The sequence below is a fragment of the Malania oleifera genome, chromosome 3 (assembly GCF_029873635.1).
Source record: "Malania oleifera isolate guangnan ecotype guangnan chromosome 3, ASM2987363v1, whole genome shotgun sequence".
In the NCBI taxonomy this organism is placed as follows: domain Eukaryota; kingdom Viridiplantae; phylum Streptophyta; class Magnoliopsida; order Santalales; family Ximeniaceae; genus Malania; species Malania oleifera.
Window position 1 is genome coordinate 95834606 of NC_080419.1, and position 16872 is coordinate 95851477.

The 16872-nt window shown below is 33.6% G+C and overlaps 1 protein-coding gene across 2 annotated transcripts; it reads right to left on the reverse strand.

Moving 5' to 3' along the window:
* Positions 1 to 870: 870 nt before the first annotated feature.
* Positions 871 to 16140, reverse strand: LOC131150873 (cytochrome c oxidase subunit 5b-1, mitochondrial-like). 2 transcript variants are annotated; one of them, XM_058101921.1, is made up of 6 exons: positions 15817 to 16140; positions 15548 to 15639; positions 15400 to 15450; positions 1924 to 1990; positions 1395 to 1474; positions 871 to 1186 (listed from the first exon to the last, which is right to left on the reverse strand). In XM_058101921.1, exons 1-6 carry the CDS (start codon positions 15998 to 16000, stop codon positions 1127 to 1129), a joined length of 534 nt encoding a protein of 177 aa, XP_057957904.1. In that variant the 5' UTR covers positions 16001 to 16140; the 3' UTR covers positions 871 to 1126. The 2 variants fall into 2 exon arrangements, with proteins under 2 accessions (XP_057957904.1, XP_057957903.1); XM_058101920.1 differs by having other exon boundaries at positions 871 to 1474.
* Between the last annotated feature and the right edge of the window lie 732 nt (positions 16141 to 16872).

The window sequence follows — 16872 nt, forward strand, 5'->3', positions numbered from 1 at the left end:
TTATATGATCAATTTTTTCAATTTAATTTATTAAACAGGTGTCATTTTAAAATATTATTTTATTATGGCTAAAGTATTTTTTTTTTCTCTCACATGTTCACAATGGAATGTTTATTTTGTCAATAAAATTAAAACTCAGGAAATTCTTTGGTAGTTTTTGAAAACACCGAAATTGAATGTTATTTTTTGAAAACCGAGGGGTGTTGCCATACGGCAAAGCTCAATGCTAAAAGAAGAAAATGGACTTTTTGTGATGACTACCATCATGGTTTAATTTGTCTAAAATTAAGTATTAGTCATTTTATTAGATTTGTTTTGTAATAAAACCTAATCTCTTGTTTGGAAACATAAATTTTAAATTTTAAATTTTAATTTGTATAAATTTTGACAAAATGCAGGGTAAAATTACATTAAATTTCATTAACATTCACACAAATCAAAACTCAAGATTTAAAATTAATGCACCCAAACATTACTTACAAGATATTTTTAAGACTGAATAGTTTTGTAAATCTCTAGTAGTTTAAATAAAGAGTATGAAATAGAAGTCGAGCTACCTCTTGCTATGGTGAATTTCTAATTGACCAAAAAATAAAATAATCTTTTGATGTTTTCTTTATAATTGAACTAAGAAATTTGTTTGAAAAATAGAAAGTAAAATAAAATAAGAAACAAATATTTTATTTTATTCCATCTATATCAAATATTATTAAAAATAAAAAACATTATGTTATAATACTATTAAATTTTTAAAAAAAATAGACTATAAATCAACAATGTGTATAATCAAATATTTTCATCAGTTTACTATAAATTTTGTTTTCCATAAATGAACTTTGTGGTAGCAATTGACACAATATAGCGCCCAGATAAGGAAAAATTGATTTCAACAAAAGAATCAAATGTAGCCATCAATTATTTGACTATGCAATGAAGGCTAACATAATGGATGACCAACCTCACCACAAACAAATATCTCCAACCAAAATCATCATCGGAAATTATGAATTGAGGATAAGCCAAAAACAAAGAGAAAACGAAGGTATTCGAAGCAACGCAGTATCCGAAAGTGTCCCCTCATCATCTAACTAAAATTTATTTCTTCTTGAAAAACTTGCCAGATTGATCAGTGATGATCGTTGTCTCCGTGGCCATCGGGAGATCCTCCAGGCCCAACCACCTCCAACTGTGAAATGAATTGAAAAACTTCATAGAACGAGAATTCAAAATAAACACCCAACGCCAAATACCCCACTCCCCAAATAAAACCCAGAAGACAAACAGAAATTACTAAAGAGGCTATGACAAACACCAAGCTAATATTTCTGACCACTGATGAGAGAAGAGGATGGAGGGATCACAAAACAACTAGCATTGTGGGAAGAAAACATTACCTTAAAATATTGGGAACAGACTGGGCATTCATGTGGTTTGCCTTTCTCTAGCCAAAACCAAACAACATCATGCTCGTCTTCTGCAAATTTATACAGTCCACACATGGTTAATCATCAATGGTGTCAAATATTGTCCAAAAGAAAAAAAAAAATTTTGTCAACACACAAATCAAAGTCAAGATCTGAATTCCATGCTCCCCAAATGCAGAGAAACCTAGAAACAAATAAAAAATTATTTTTCAACTTTTCTATAAAAATTTATAAAATCAGAAAACAAGGTGACATTTTTAAAATTATTTGAAAAATTAAAAGTAAAAATAAAACTGTTTCCACAAGCATATAGTGCCAAAAAATTTTACTGTTCAATTTTTTTTATACAAATATTGTAAAATAACCAAGTGTTTTTGTAATTCTTTGGAAAACTAAAATGGAAAATGACAATTGTTTTGCACAATTAAGCAGGCCCTCAACTATTACATAGATCAAAAGGAAAAATGAGCAAATAATAGACAATAATATGAGGATTTACCTCCCTCGCCACCAGGACATCCAACTATTCTTTTGTCATATACAGACTTAACAATAGCAGGTGCTTCCTACAATCCCGTAACATAACTAAATGAGAAAAAGGCCCAAAAAATATATTTGAGAAACACATCATGTTAATTAAGTTGTCATCACCACTCATCAAACAGCATTATACAAACATGTTAATAAACCATGCTGCATAGCATGCCTGCAAATTGATAAATATGTTCTTCACCAACATAAATTTTCTTTTCAAACAGGTAAATTATCATGCATCTGAACTGCAGCATCCAGTTTCTTATCCTGTGTTGGCATTTTACTTGTAATGTTTGAATAAGTATTTACATTTGTCTTTCAAACCATTAACCTTGGGTGAAATAATCCAAGAGGTATTCTTCATGCCCACTATTAGCCAACAAGGGTTAGGGAGCGAGCAAGCACGACCAAGACAAGAAAATAATTAGGTTGCTTGATTTCAATGAATTACATCTAGCTCAGTATGTTCCAATCTGAACAGACCTTGTAGAGCTTTACAACCTCTGTTCATACAAGTATCACCAAGTTTGAGCTTGCTTCCCCCAATTGATGATCAAGACATCAAAGTTTGAATAAATTCAATTAAATCAAATAAAAATTGGAAAAACAAACATATAAGAAAATAAAAACTGAGAAAAGAAATTAAATATGGATTGTGGCGAAGTTTAAAAACTTCTCCGACAATCCTACAAGATTCATGACTTCAAAGCTCAATTATTAGATACATATGCATATACACAAAATAATGCAATTGACCAGCTCAATACTTTGCAATAATATAGAGTAAATCAAAGCCAACTTCTGTGTTAGAAACCCAAATCCCTAAGATCAACAATGAAAATTAGCCACTGCAAGATAATAATTTTTGTTTATCAACTTCTCTTCCGACCAATTTTCTTCGAAGTTAATCTCTTAGCAACTTCTCTTGAGCATGAAACTTCTTGACTAGGCAAGCCCAAGCTCTCAACAAGCAGCTTGCTACCAAAAAGAACAAATTATTGTGAAATTATACAAATGAAAAATGTTTTGAAACTCCCAATCCAATTAAAATTTTTTGAAGACAACAAAATAATAAATCAGGACAGCATGCCTGCAATGGTGCAATTTATATATAATATCAAAGAAAACAAAACTCTCATTTCGAAGAGCAAAAATTGCAGCAAACAAAGTTGATTCCTAACAAAAAGCATTAAACAAAAGCATTATTAATGTCAATCATGGATTACCTAAACTTTAATATAAAGAACAAACAACAAAGGACAACCCAAAAGAACATCACCTTCCATAAGGACAAGTTCACAAACTCACCTTGGACAATAATGTTTATACTTGTAAGTTTCTTGGATGTTTTAAAACCAGCTGACATATTAATAGACAATGACTAAGAACTACTTAATATATCTATAAAAAAAATTAAATAAAAAGTTATAAATAAAATGGGGAAAGAGAGGGCAGAACACTTTCCCTGAGGGAAGAAAGGGCAGAAATTTCAAATGAAATGGAAACAAGCAATCAGGTTGTCTTACATTTGCGTACCAGTAAATGTGTTAATATTGCAATAAGACTCCAAGGGGAAGTTAAGAATGCACAGAAAACAGAGGATTAAAGGAAACAACAGATGTCGCTCACAAAATTTACAAATGAATCAAAGCTTTGAAAGACGTCACATGACCATTAAGTGTAGAAAACCAGATTTTTTTATGCTAACCAGTGATTTTTCTTTTCCTTCATGTGCCCTAGCATTTCTTTCTTTCCAAACTAAATAAAAAATACCAATGGGATTGTATCCATATATCTTCATCATTTCTTCTACAAACCGAACCTCTCCCTGCATTTAACTCTTTCAAAATCTTCAACTACAACCAAGTCAATTACCGAAGTTCCATAAATCAGGGTCTAAAGCATTTTCACTCATCTACCATGATGGTGGCAACCTGTCTTTTCGTCTTGTTTACAGAGAGTGCATCTATTAGAAACAGAAACGCCCATCTTTTTATGTTTCCCAAATGTAAATTTCTATTTCAAGTTGCTTCCAAATGAAAGGGGCTCTGGCCTTTAGCAAGGAAGCTTTTTATCCCTTTTTTCCCCTTCCTTTTGGTAAAGAAGCCAGTAGAAATACTTTAACATGATGCCAGATTAGTATGTAACTGGATCCATTCTCTCCTCTCCCTTCTAAAGCGTATACAAAAATTACTGAAAAAGGAAAAACCAAACCGAAACCGGACCGAAATCACAAGCAGTTCAGTTTTTCGGTATTCGGTTCCATAAATAGAACTGAACTGAAAAATCAGAAAACCAATTTAAATATAAATTAATATAATTAATTAAGATATGATTGGTCCATTATCCTACTTGTAGTAGACTGCACCACACTGGATCCGCATGAAGTTTTTTCTAAGGTTTTTTCTCACATTCTCAATCTCAATCAACACCCCCCCCCCCCCCCCGAGTCCCCAACCCTCTGCAGGTGCAGCTTTGCCTCTGCGCTGCGCTGCTGCTGCTCTGCCTCCCTCCCCAGTCCCCACTCGGCCAGCAACGGCCACTCTGTGAAGTGTAAATCGAAGCAAAATCTGCAACCTCACAAACTGCATTTTTGAAATGAAAGCCTCTAATTTGCGAATCAAACTAAACCCAGCAAATCAGAACTAATTCTACACAGAAAAATCTGAGACACTAGAGAAGTTTGCGATGCTCTCGCACAGCAGAGTCAATTTATCAAACGAAGAGTCCAGCAACGGATACAACTTCGTAGCGAGGCTGATCTTTCTGGTTTTGCTAGAATTCAATAATTTCATGTCAGACCTCAGGTGATCGTAGAAAAGATTGGTTACCTGATCGTACGACAATCGCAAATCAGAATCGCAATTGAACGTCGCCATCTCCTTCCCCGTCTCGACTGTCACCATTTTAGCCAAAATTCCCTGCTCTCAAGTTGCAGCAGATTTTGATCTTCATCATGTTCATTGACCTCTAGCACTTCGTGACTTGCCGGCATAGTCAGTGGGGCATTGGTGGGTGGTAGGAGACGATAGATTTCTGGCGATCTGAGGAAAGGGAGAGACGGAGAGACGGCACCATTGGGAAAATAAAACCATTGAATATTAAAAAAAAATCAGTTAAAAACCAAAAATACCAGAACCGAACCGCACAATGTTTGGCTCTCTAGGGGATAATATGTTCAGTTCGGTTTCGGTTTCGGTCCTCCAAGATTAAAAACCATAAAATTCAGTTGGTTTTCGGTCTAGCCCACAACCAAACCGTTGTCAACCGATTACACCCCTACTCCCTTCTACCCATTTTCTTAAAGCATACAACTAGAATTGGTTATTGGTCCAACTTCAAGTGATATAAGACAAAAGCTGGAATCTGAAGTTTGAACAGATCATTTTGACCCAATTTAGAAGCCAATTTTAAAGAATTAAGTCAAGGTATTGTTGGGTCCTAAACCCAAATGTGCATAATTAATTAGTAGTTTATTGTGCGTTTAGTTTGCTTTAGTAGGATTATGTATTTTGGGACTTTGTTCATAATATTTATGTATTTTAGGGATGGGTTTGTAATTTCATGTATTTTTTGAAGAATATATGTAATTTTTTTGATTTTATGCTTTCTTAAAAACAGTGGGTGAAAGCCATGTAAGAGGTGGTTATTGTTGAATTTGAATTGAGGAATGAATGTGTTACTTCCCCAGTTGTATCCCCTTCTTCATCCTCTCTTCTTCTTCCTTCTTCCTTCTTCCTTCTTGTTCTTCCCCTCCCCTTATCTCCTCTATCTCTTTCAATTTCTCTCTTGGCTGTAATTTGTTAATGCTCTTCTGCATCACTAAGTCCTTGAAGTTCCTTCTAAATGACATATTCCAGCCAGTAAAGTTTCTAGCAACCTCCAAATAGCCAACAACCAAATCCATATTCATGCCCATGCAAAATTTCTTTAAATTTTCCTTTAGTCATTTCAATTACATAGTCAAAATTGCTCACCCTTTTAATAACATAACATATTTCACATTCAATAAAAAATTAGCAAATCCTCTTAACAATGTTTTCACCCTTCTGTGAATATCAACAGAAGCACCTTTAGATAATACCTAGACAATTCAATAGGTTTCTACCATATCACTCATTTAGTGCACACATCAATAATTATTCCACAATTAAGCATAGAACGCTCCCAGATTAGTAACAATTATACTAGTATTGATCTTAATTAGTCTCATTTTCATCTGAACAGAGTGAAAGCTACGGGTGCGTTTGGTATCATTGTCGTTTCCGGTTTTCTGTTTGCGTTTTTTCTAGATGCAAAATGCATGACAAAAACACATTTGGCTGCGTTTTCTTTAAGCCTCCAGGAGAAACGGTTTTCATGGTTTCCAAAAAAGTGGAAAACCACAAAAAGTGGTTTCCACTTGGTTTTGCAACGGGAGAAGAAGCGGTGATGTGCAGAAGGGTTTGGTTCGAACCCCAGCCCGTGCACTTTCTGCCTCATTTTTGCTGCCCCCATTTTTATTTGTGCTGACACCTACTCCTCCCTTCTTCGTTCGCCTCTCATTTGCCATCTCCAGCCGCAAAGCTCTTCCTCCCTTCTTTGTTCACCTCTCATATGCCATCTCTAGCTGCACAGCTCTTCCTCCCTTCTGCGTTAGCCTCTCGTTCACCATCTCCAGCCACAGAGCTCGTCCTCCCTTCTTCGCTCGCCTCTTGTTTGCCTCTCTCTATGCTCATCAGCTGCTGGAGCTTCTGCCAAGTCCTTCGCACAGCACTTCCTCCCCCTGGAATCCCTTCTTCATTCGCCTCTCTGTCTAGTCATCTTCAGCTCCTCACCGCCAGCAATTGGAAGCCAATCCACACCATTGCAGCCAGGATCTTCAATCTCTAGTATTTTCCTTGCCTGTTCAATTGCAAATCTTGAAATAAAATTTGTCCAATTCATTTTTGGGGTGGGATAGGGCAAACCATGTACTGTGCATCTTGAGAGGTACCCAATTTCAGTGTTTTTTTCTTATTACTCTATCTAAAAATTTTGGTTTTTTCAGTTTCTTTGAAAAGTTCGTCTGAAATGTTAAGTTGGATAGCAATGCAATCAATATAAAGCTTTGACATGGTCCTCTACTATTGCCCACATGAGAGTTTCAATTTATTCCCAAACAACAGCAAAATCGGGTACACCATAAAACTATTAATCATGACATACATTTAATGTAATTTTTTTTAAAAAAAAAAAAATTTACTAGATTACTGCAGCATGCATTTGTCAGAATCTGAATATCCCTGTAGAGCAGCTATAATGTAATTCTAGAGGCAAGCCTTATCTTTTTATTACTATTGTTATTGTTATTGTTATTGTTTGACCAGTGTTGTTAAATCCTCATATTACAACAATTCCATATTTTGAGCTGGTAATTTGGCAGTCTGTCCAACAAAAACAGAGTTAACATCTCATATGTGCGTATTAAGGGTATAATCTATACCATATATAAAACTATAAATAATGTAAATTAGTTTGTGGGCAAAAAAGTCCATTATATTTTAAAAGTAAGACAAAATATTTCCAAAAATAATTAACTTCCACCAAATTTGGATAAAAATATAAGTGATTCACATAAACAATAAACCTCACTCTTAAAAGACAAATACTAAGAATAAAATAATAAATTTAGAAGTGCTTTTCATACAACAGAAGTCAAATTAATTTGGGTTTATAAGAAACTCACTAATAGACTGTAAAGAAACAAAAAATGATAGTTATAACATAAATAAATCACAATTAGTATAAATTTTTTAACTTTTAATACATGAAGGAGTTCTGTTTCAAAAGTATTGAATTCTACTCAAAGGTCCTTTTACACTATGTTAGTATATAAATTAAATAACATTTAATATTCTTTAAATCAAAAGCATGATTACTGCACATGCAATACAAAGAGTTAATATTGTTCCTGTAGAAAAAATTACATTGCATATAAAAAATTAAATTTCATCTTATCTATACAAAATATATTCTTTTTAGAAACTAATATTTTTTTAATCAAAATACCCTACACATATCTAATACATAATAACCTGTTATGTCTACACGTCTTTACCAAGTTTAACCAAAATTTTCATCAAATGGTAGCATACTAACGTGAACAGTGCACTCATGGAATCAATATTTTAAAAATAAACAATACCCCAAACCATATTCATTTGGATATTAGAATTAATGCATATAAGAACTATCATATCCTTTATATACCTTCTACCAATGAGGTTAAGGATGGATCTAGGTTTTCTAGCAAGACACGGATTCCTTGTCTCTGGGCATTCTGCATCCTTTCATCCAAGGGCTGGAAAGCGCATACACTTTTTTGTTGCATTAAGTGCCCATTGTGCTCATGTGTACTGCCTGATTCTCCTACAACATTTATCTTGTATTTTTTTCAGTTATGAAAGGGAAACTGTTGAGATTCAGAATGATACAAATGACTGTGGAGGTTGAAGAGAAGGATGTGTGGCATGAAGCAATTGAACGATATCTAATTGACTTAATGGTTGAGGAGGTGAACAAAGGGAATCGAACCACTACAACCTTTTCAAAATCAGGTTGGAAAATAATAAATAAAGGACTTAAGGACAAATTTTTAAAGGATTATAATGATAATCAGCTAAAGAACAAATACAACCAGTTGAGGACAAGGCAAAGGCATTTCAAGGCCTTAATCTCAGAGACTGAAATTGGTTATAACTCATTAACAGGCCAAGTAAATGCAGATGATAAATGTTGGGAAAGTTTGAGCAAGGAAAGATCTAATACCCTACATACATTGTTGAGGAAATAGGGTTGTCGTTTCTTTGATTTTTATTTTTTTAATAGTGATGGGTTTTAACTAGTGTATTTAATTCTTATAGGTACATAGGCTAGGACAAATATTTAGAAGGGGTTGCCCAGAATATGAAGACATGTGCTTCATTTTTGAAGACACTACAGTTACTAGTGCTAATGCACATCCCTCCACTAACTCTCCATCAGAGAGTGAAGACGAAGGTCATGGTGGCATTAATGTAGACAATGAAGAAGACCGACCTGATATCCCCACTGAACATGGACATATTATTTCATCCAAGGAGAAGTCTTCTAATCCTAGGAAAAAAGGGCAAAAACCATGAGTTCTATAATAGAGAAGGTTTTGACAACTCTTGGTGAACATTATATCAAGAAGAATGATATACTTGAACAGAAGTTCAGTGTATCATCATCAGTTGGAGATAGCGGGTTTGAAGCAACTTCCAATAGCAGTTGTGAAGCAAATGCAATGAAAGAGTGTTTGAAACTTTGGACGCATTAGGTATTGAGGGTGCTCCATATGGAAAAGCAGTGAAAGTATTGCATGACTCCTCTTTGTATAAGAAGATCATTTTAGACATGTCTGATGAGAAGAAAAGGGATTGGGTCCTCACTCTTTAGTTCATTAATTATGTTATGCCTTTGTCACTTGACAATTTCAGTTTATTGGTTGTTATATTTTATCTCTTTTAAACTACTTAACGTTTTAATATGGTTTTGTAATAATTGTGGATCATGATTGTTTTAAGTTATGCTAAAGACATTACTCGTATAATTATGATATGCGTTTTCTATGTTACACTATGTAATAATTGTGGATGTATATTACTCGTGGATGATGCCTACTTTGGTTCTGCTAAATAATCGTGTGATTTGTGTTATGTTGTAGTATTGATTTGTGTTATGCTGTAGTAATGATAATCTGTCAGATTTTGAAACAGATTCAAACGAGGAGACATTTAGGAATGTTGTGATTACGTTGGCTTTGTTGGAGGATGAATCTTTGCATTCGAATAAACTAACATGTAGAACATTTATTCTACCAGGACATGATTGGGTTTTTAAACTCCTTAATGGTAATCCTAATAGGATTTATGAATCTTTTCACATGGATAAATATACTTTCTTCAACTTGTGGGAAGAATTGAAACAATGGGGTGACTTGAAGTCCACAAAAAATGTGACAATTGAAGAGCAAGTAGCAATTTTTCTTACGACTATTTGTCATTCTGATACTATTCGTGATAATGCTAAGCGATTTCAACATTCTACATGGACCATATCCAAATATTTTCATAAATTCTTGTATGCAATGATTCAACTTGCAAAAAGAATTATCAAACCTCCATCATTTGACAATGTTCCTCCAGAAATACACCATAATTCCAAATAGTTTCCATATTTTGAGGTATGACAATCGAGTGATATTTTTCATTAATGTTCTTAGACGAAGTATGCAGTTATGTTTTAAGTATATTTTTCATTATGTATAGGATTGTATGGGAGCTATTGATGGGACACATGTTGCTGTTCGTGTGCCTGGTGACGAAAAAATTCCATATTGAGGAAAAAAAAAAATTGAGCCAACACAGAATGTGATGTGTGCATGTTCATTTCACATGCTTTTCACATTTGTGATGGCTGGATTGGAGGGAAATGCAAATGACTCAAGAATTTTCTTAGAAATTGTATCAATACCTGAGAATCATTTTTCGATGCCTCAAGGTATTAATTTAAAACTTGTAGCACATTTTTGTTTTATTTTTATAAATTCTTATATAAATTTTTAATATAGAAAAATATTATCTTGTTGACTCTGGATGTAGTATGGGTTTCTTTCACCGTATCGAGGAAATATCATTTGAGAGACTATAGAGGAAAGGGGAGACCAAAAGACCCAACAAAGTTATTTAACTATAGGCATTCTTCTTTGCGAAATGTCATAGAACGATGTTTTGGAGTTTTAAAAGGCAGATTTCCAATACTTTCAAAAATTTCTACAGCATTTGGAAACAAAAGCATACTGTAATTGCATGTTATGTTGTACACAATTTTATTAGAATGAATGCTTATGTTGTACACAATTTTATTAGAATGAATGCTCGTCAAGATGACTTATTTGAGGGATTTGGAGAAGAAGATATGGTTATTGGAGAAGGAACGAATGCAAATGTCCCTCGACTAGAATATAATACTACCCCATCACAGCTCCACATCATGGCTCATAAACATGACAAAATTGCTCAAAAGATGTGTTATGATTATAGTAATGAACATCATAATTTTGAATGATTTGTGTAACTTTATTGTAATAGGAAACTACATGACTTCCACTTTTTGTTATTAATTGGTTATTCCAATTTGTAAGAATTAATAGACTTGTGGAGGTTTTTTCTTTCAATGAATGTGTAGTAATTGCTTTCTTCGTTTTGATACTTTTATCATCTTTTTTCTATATTTATTACTTTATGGTAACATCTATTTCAATCATTTCCACCCGCTCTCCTGTCCTTAAACAAATGAACAAGTGTAAATAATGAATTTCGAGCTTCTTCACTATCGATGGATAAAAAAATGAGAAATAAATTAGAAAATATTCGAAATCAATGAACAAAAATATTTTGCTCATCATTAAAATTTGATTTTTCTTAAATTTTGATTATATTAAAATATTCCTTATTTTTAATAATATTTAATATAAAGAGAAGTGCAATGAAAAATGAATTTCCTTCATTTTTTTTCTTCTCCTTCCCTCAAACAAATGAACAAGTGTAAATAACATAACTAGCGAGGTCAGTGTCTTTTGCCCTTATTATAATTTCAAAAGGTAAAGAAAAAATTTAAAAACAAACAATAAAATAGATTTTTTTAATTTAGGGAGGCCAGTGTCTTTTGCCCTTATAATAATTTAAAAAGGAAAAGAAAAAATTTAAAAACAAGCAATCAAATAAATTTTTTATTTTAATTTCAGGTTAAAAAAAATGAAAACAAACAACCAAACAAGTTTTCAATTTTTGTTTTCAGTTTCAAAAAACATAAGGTTTTTAATCATTTATTAAACAAATTATTTTGCTTTAGTGAAATCCAAAATATGAATGAAAGGAGTGTTTTGCACAACACTTATCTTTCTTCTACTAGGAATTATTATAGGTTTTAATTGATTCAACAATTGGATCATTGGAGTTACCGTGTCATTACTCTAGGGATGATTGGGCTAAACGAAGCAAAAAGGGTTTTCCATGAGATGGAAAATGAAAACTATACTTGTATTTGAATTTGATTTTTACATCCAATAGCATTTAATTAAAATTCTATGCTCCTCTAGTTGGCTTAGCAGAAAATCTTAAGAAACAATTTTGGGAAGATATGGATAGTATTATATAAGGCATACCAGGGATTGAGAAAATATTTATAGGAGGAGATCTGAATGGACACGTTGGAAGAGATAATAAAAAATTATGAAATGATACATAGAAGATATGGATATGGAGACAAAAATGAGTCTGGGGAGATGATCTTAGACTTTGCTATGTCATATGATTTTAGTATAATGAATACTTGCTTTAAGAGGAGAGGAGAACACTTAATAACCTTTAAAAGTGGGCAAAATAGATGTCAAATAGATTTTTTTTTAACTAGGAGAGTAGATCGTTTATCATGCAAGGATTGTAAAGTTATTCCAAGTGAAAGTCTAACCACACAACATAGAGTGTTAGTGTTAGATATATGCATTAAAAAATGGAAGAAAAAGGATAAAATAAACCAGTGTAGGAGAACTAGATGGTGGAACCTAAAAGGAGAAAATATAATAAAATTTAAAAATAAAATGATCAAAGATGGGGATTGGACCTTAGAGGATGGGATAGATTCAAATACTCTTTGGAATAGATTAGCTAGCTCTATTAAAAAGATAGCAAAATAGATTTTAGGTGAATCAAGGGGAAGATTCTCAAATAGCAAAGAAAGTTGGTGGTGGGATAAAGATGTACAAAAAATCATAAAGACAAAAAGAATTTGGTATAAAACATGGCAAAAATGTAGAAACAGAGATAACTTTGAAAAATATAAGGAGGCAAGAAAAGATGCAAAAAGGGCCGTTAGTGAAGCTAAACATAGATCATTTAATAGTTTGTATGATAGATTAGGTACAAAAGAAGGGGAAAGAGATATATTTAAACTTGCTAAAGCTAAAGAAAGGAAGAACAAGGACTTAGAAAATGTAAAATGTATAAAAAGTGAGGATGATATTGTCTTGGTTAAGGACGAAGATATTAAAGAAAGATGGGGAAGTTACTTTAGTAAGTTGTTTAATGAAAACCAAATAGAAGGCTTAAATTTAGAATTGTCAAATGAGGAAAAGACTAAAAATATAAGATTTATTCGCAAAATTAGAGTTAACGAAGTTAAGTTTGTACTAAAAAAGATGAAAAATAGGAAAGCTATGGGACCAGATAACATCCCAATTGAAGTTTGGAAATGCTTGGGTGATAACGGAATTATATGGTTAACTAATTTATTTAATACAATTGTAAAAATTAAGAAAATGCCAGATGAATGGAGGAAAAGCACTTTAATACCTATATACAAAAATAAAGGAGATATTCAAAATTGTAATAATTACCCTGGAATTAAACTAATGAGTCATACAATGAAACTATGGGAAAGAGTAGTTGAACAAAGATTAAGGTTAGAAACGAAGATCTCAGAAAATCAATTTGGTTTTATGCCTGGGAGATCTACCACAGAAGCTATTTATCTTTTAAGAAGATTAATGGAAAAGTTTAGGGAAAAGAAGAGGGACTTGCATATGATATTTATTGACCTTGAGAAAGCATATGATAGGATACCTAGGGAAGTTCTATGGTGGGTTTTAGAAAAAAAGGGTGTATGTTGTAGGTATACCGATGTCATTAAGGATATGTACGATGGAGTAATGACTAGTGTAAGGACTATAGATGGAGAAACTAGAGAATTTCCAATTACCATAGGTGTACATCAAGGATCTGCTTTGAGTCCTTATCTTTTTGCTTTAGTGATGGACCAATTGACTAAGAGTATTCAAAAGGAGGTTCCATGGTGTATGTTGTTTGCAGATGATATTGTATTAATTAACAAAACTAGGGATGGAGTAGAGGCTGAGTTAGAATTATGGAGAGAAGCTTTGGAATCTAGAGGCTTTAAGATAAGTAGAAATAAAACAGAATATATGAAATGTAATTTTAGTAATGATAGGAGGAATATTGGAGACAAAGTTAAACTTGATGATGAAGAAATAAATAGCACTTGTAGATTTCGATACCTTGGATCTATTATGCAAGCTGAAGGAGAAATTGAAGATGATGTAATGCATAGAGTTAAAGCAGGTTGGGTAAAATGGAGAAGTGCTTCAAGTGTTCTATATGATCGTAGGATACCTTTAAAATTGAAAGAGAAGTTTTATAGGACAGCTATAAGACGAGCTATGCTATATGGATCAGAATGTTGGGCGACGAAGAAACATAATAACCAAAAAGTAAAAGTTGCCGAGATGAGCATGCTTAGATGGATGAGTGGTATAACATTGAAAGATAAATTAAGGAATGAACATATTCGTGGTAAGTTAGGTGTAGTTCCTATAGAATATAAGATAAGGGAGGGACGACTCAGATGGTATGGACACTTGCAACGTAGGCCTTATAGTGCACCTATGAGGAAGAGTGACTTAGTTACTGTGGGGGGCAGTAGAAGGGGTAGGGGTAGACCTAAAATAACTTGGAAGGAGATAGTGAGTAAGGATTTAATATCTTTGAATCTATCAAAAGAAATGGTCCATGATCGCATAAATTGGCGGAAAAGGATTCATATAGCCGACCCCACTTAGTGGGAGTAAGGCTTGATTTTGTTGTTGTTGTTGTTGTAGTTACATATTAGTCACCTAAATTGCCCCATCTATCCTTCTATGGAGAAGTTAGGTTTCAAACCCCCGGTTTGAACAGGAGGAGTACACATGCTAATGTGCCTTGGATGATCCACATTTCAGGGTCAGGCGCTGATGAGCACATTGAACTATTTATGTGGTTAAGAGCCCTCAGAAGTCAGGCATACCGACGCAATTATCTGGGACAAGCTCTACCATTAAGCTAATAGCCCATTGTGTGAGCCTCCCACTGGGGCCCGCTATGTGGATTTGTACCCCCTGAGATTGATAAATCTTTTGGATCTTATTAACTAAAGAAATACGAATTTACACTATAGTTAGCTCAACACCAATCAAGAATCCCTAAGGAATTCCGAGAATTCTTGTTATAGATTCGTTCCAACCCTCGACCCTCTTTTCCAAGTTCATCGGTATTGAATCAACCGAACACACTTCTAGGTTGCAATTTTCAGATTTTAGTTTTTATTTTTGGTTTTCAGTTTTCGTTTCTGATTTTCGGTTTTTAAATTATTGACAGTAATATCAAACCACCCCTACAATTGCAACTTTAAAATAGGGATTAACAAATTATGAAACTGATGCCCATTGATGCCTATGAACATTTTGGCCCAAAAAAATTATCACATTTCTATAAGTTCCACAAAGAAACATAATACCTCCGATAAAGCAGACAGCAAGAGAAAGCATAACTTAGTTCAGACTAACCTTGGTACCAAAAGGCCCAACCGGATAATTAATCTCCAGAATGTTCTTTCCCTATATAAAACAATTGAATCAGATCAAAATCATCACAAATTGATCAAACTATTATCCCGATAAGCATATAAAGAAAATAAACAAAGATTATAAAAACCTCAAGCTCAGCCGCAAGTTCCTCACGCTCGTGTCCAGTGGCAATCGGCATTATATCATCAACCTTCTTCATTCCCCTCGATAGAAAATTTTCTACCATCATTTAACAACAACAGAAAAAAACAATTAATTAAACTAAATTAATCACGCAGAAAATGATATCGTAAATGTATGCATAAATCAAATCAAAAGATGCAAAAAAAAAATTTATATTGATACGCTCTATTTAGCTGCTGAGAAAATGCAAATTGCATACATAGACATGCGTACCGGAATCGGAAATGGCATGGTGGGAGGGGGCGGAGGACCGGAACGGTGTCGTAGGGGAGGATGAGGAAGAGGAGGGTGACGGCGCAGAAGTAAGAAATCGAGCAGGAACGGATCGATTCGGTTTTAGGGCGGATCGCCATTGGTTTAGGGTTTGCAGCTGAGTCGCCACCACTTTTCTCGACATTTTCCTCTGTTCTGCTTTTGCTCTTGCTTTGATTTGATTTCAGTGTTTTGTGGATTTACTTACGCCACAGTCAGACTTGTAAGTGACAGATACTCCACGCGAAGAGCAAGAGATCAACCAACGCGGCTGCTTTTTGGCATGCGACGAAGGGGCAATTCCGTCCATTCATATATGTGGGAAAATACTAAACGGCTGTTTGGAAGCATTGTAAAAAATTATAAAAACAAAAAATCTAAAATCGGATATGTCACAACGTCCCAGGAGCGAAGGTGCCCCAGGGTGGCGACATGAAAATAATATATTTATTTTTATGAAAAATGAGTATTAGAATCACCACTAACCTTTTGGAATGTGATTAAAATACGTGATTATCACCCAATTAAGAATAAAATCGATCTGCATTACCATGATCAGGATCGGGAGTTCAGTTATGTGGAAAAAAGGTACTAGCACCCCCTACACACCCTTTCTACAAACGGTATTTAATTAATTGGAGATGATCCCAAATTTAATTCAATATCCTTTTATTTTACTCCTCTTGTAAAATTACAAAATTATTAATTTACATGCGACAAATTAGCCACACGAATATTTCACATGATATATGTAATATAAATATTCCCTTAGAACTAAAGTACGTAAGGTTTAAAAATCTTGCACCCCTTTTTGAAATCATAGGGAATAAAAAATCGAGAAAATATTTTATGAAAATAGCTCTCAGATTTATTTCAAAAATTTTATAGAATTTTTCTAAGTATTTAAATAATATTTTCAAAAATTTGTTGGGAAGTTTGGGAACAGCGCAGTTACTCCCCCCCCCCCCCCTTTTTTTCTAACATGGTCAATTAAATCAATTACAACCCTACTAACTT

What these genes read in the sequence shown, in the direction of transcription:
- LOC131150873 (XM_058101920.1), bottom strand. Translation starts at nt 16,000, where the DNA reads ATGTCGAGAAAAGTGGTGGCGACTCAGCTGCAAACCCTAAACCAATGG. An exon ending in CCATGCCATTTCCGATTCCG is followed by an intron (nt 15,640 to 15,816) that starts GTACGCATGTCT and finishes AAATGATGGTAG; the next exon opens with AAAATTTTCTATCGAGGGGA. An exon ending in AACTTGCGGCTGAGCTTGAG is followed by an intron (nt 15,451 to 15,547) that starts GTTTTTATAATC and finishes TGTTTTATATAG; the next exon opens with GGAAAGAACATTCTGGAGAT.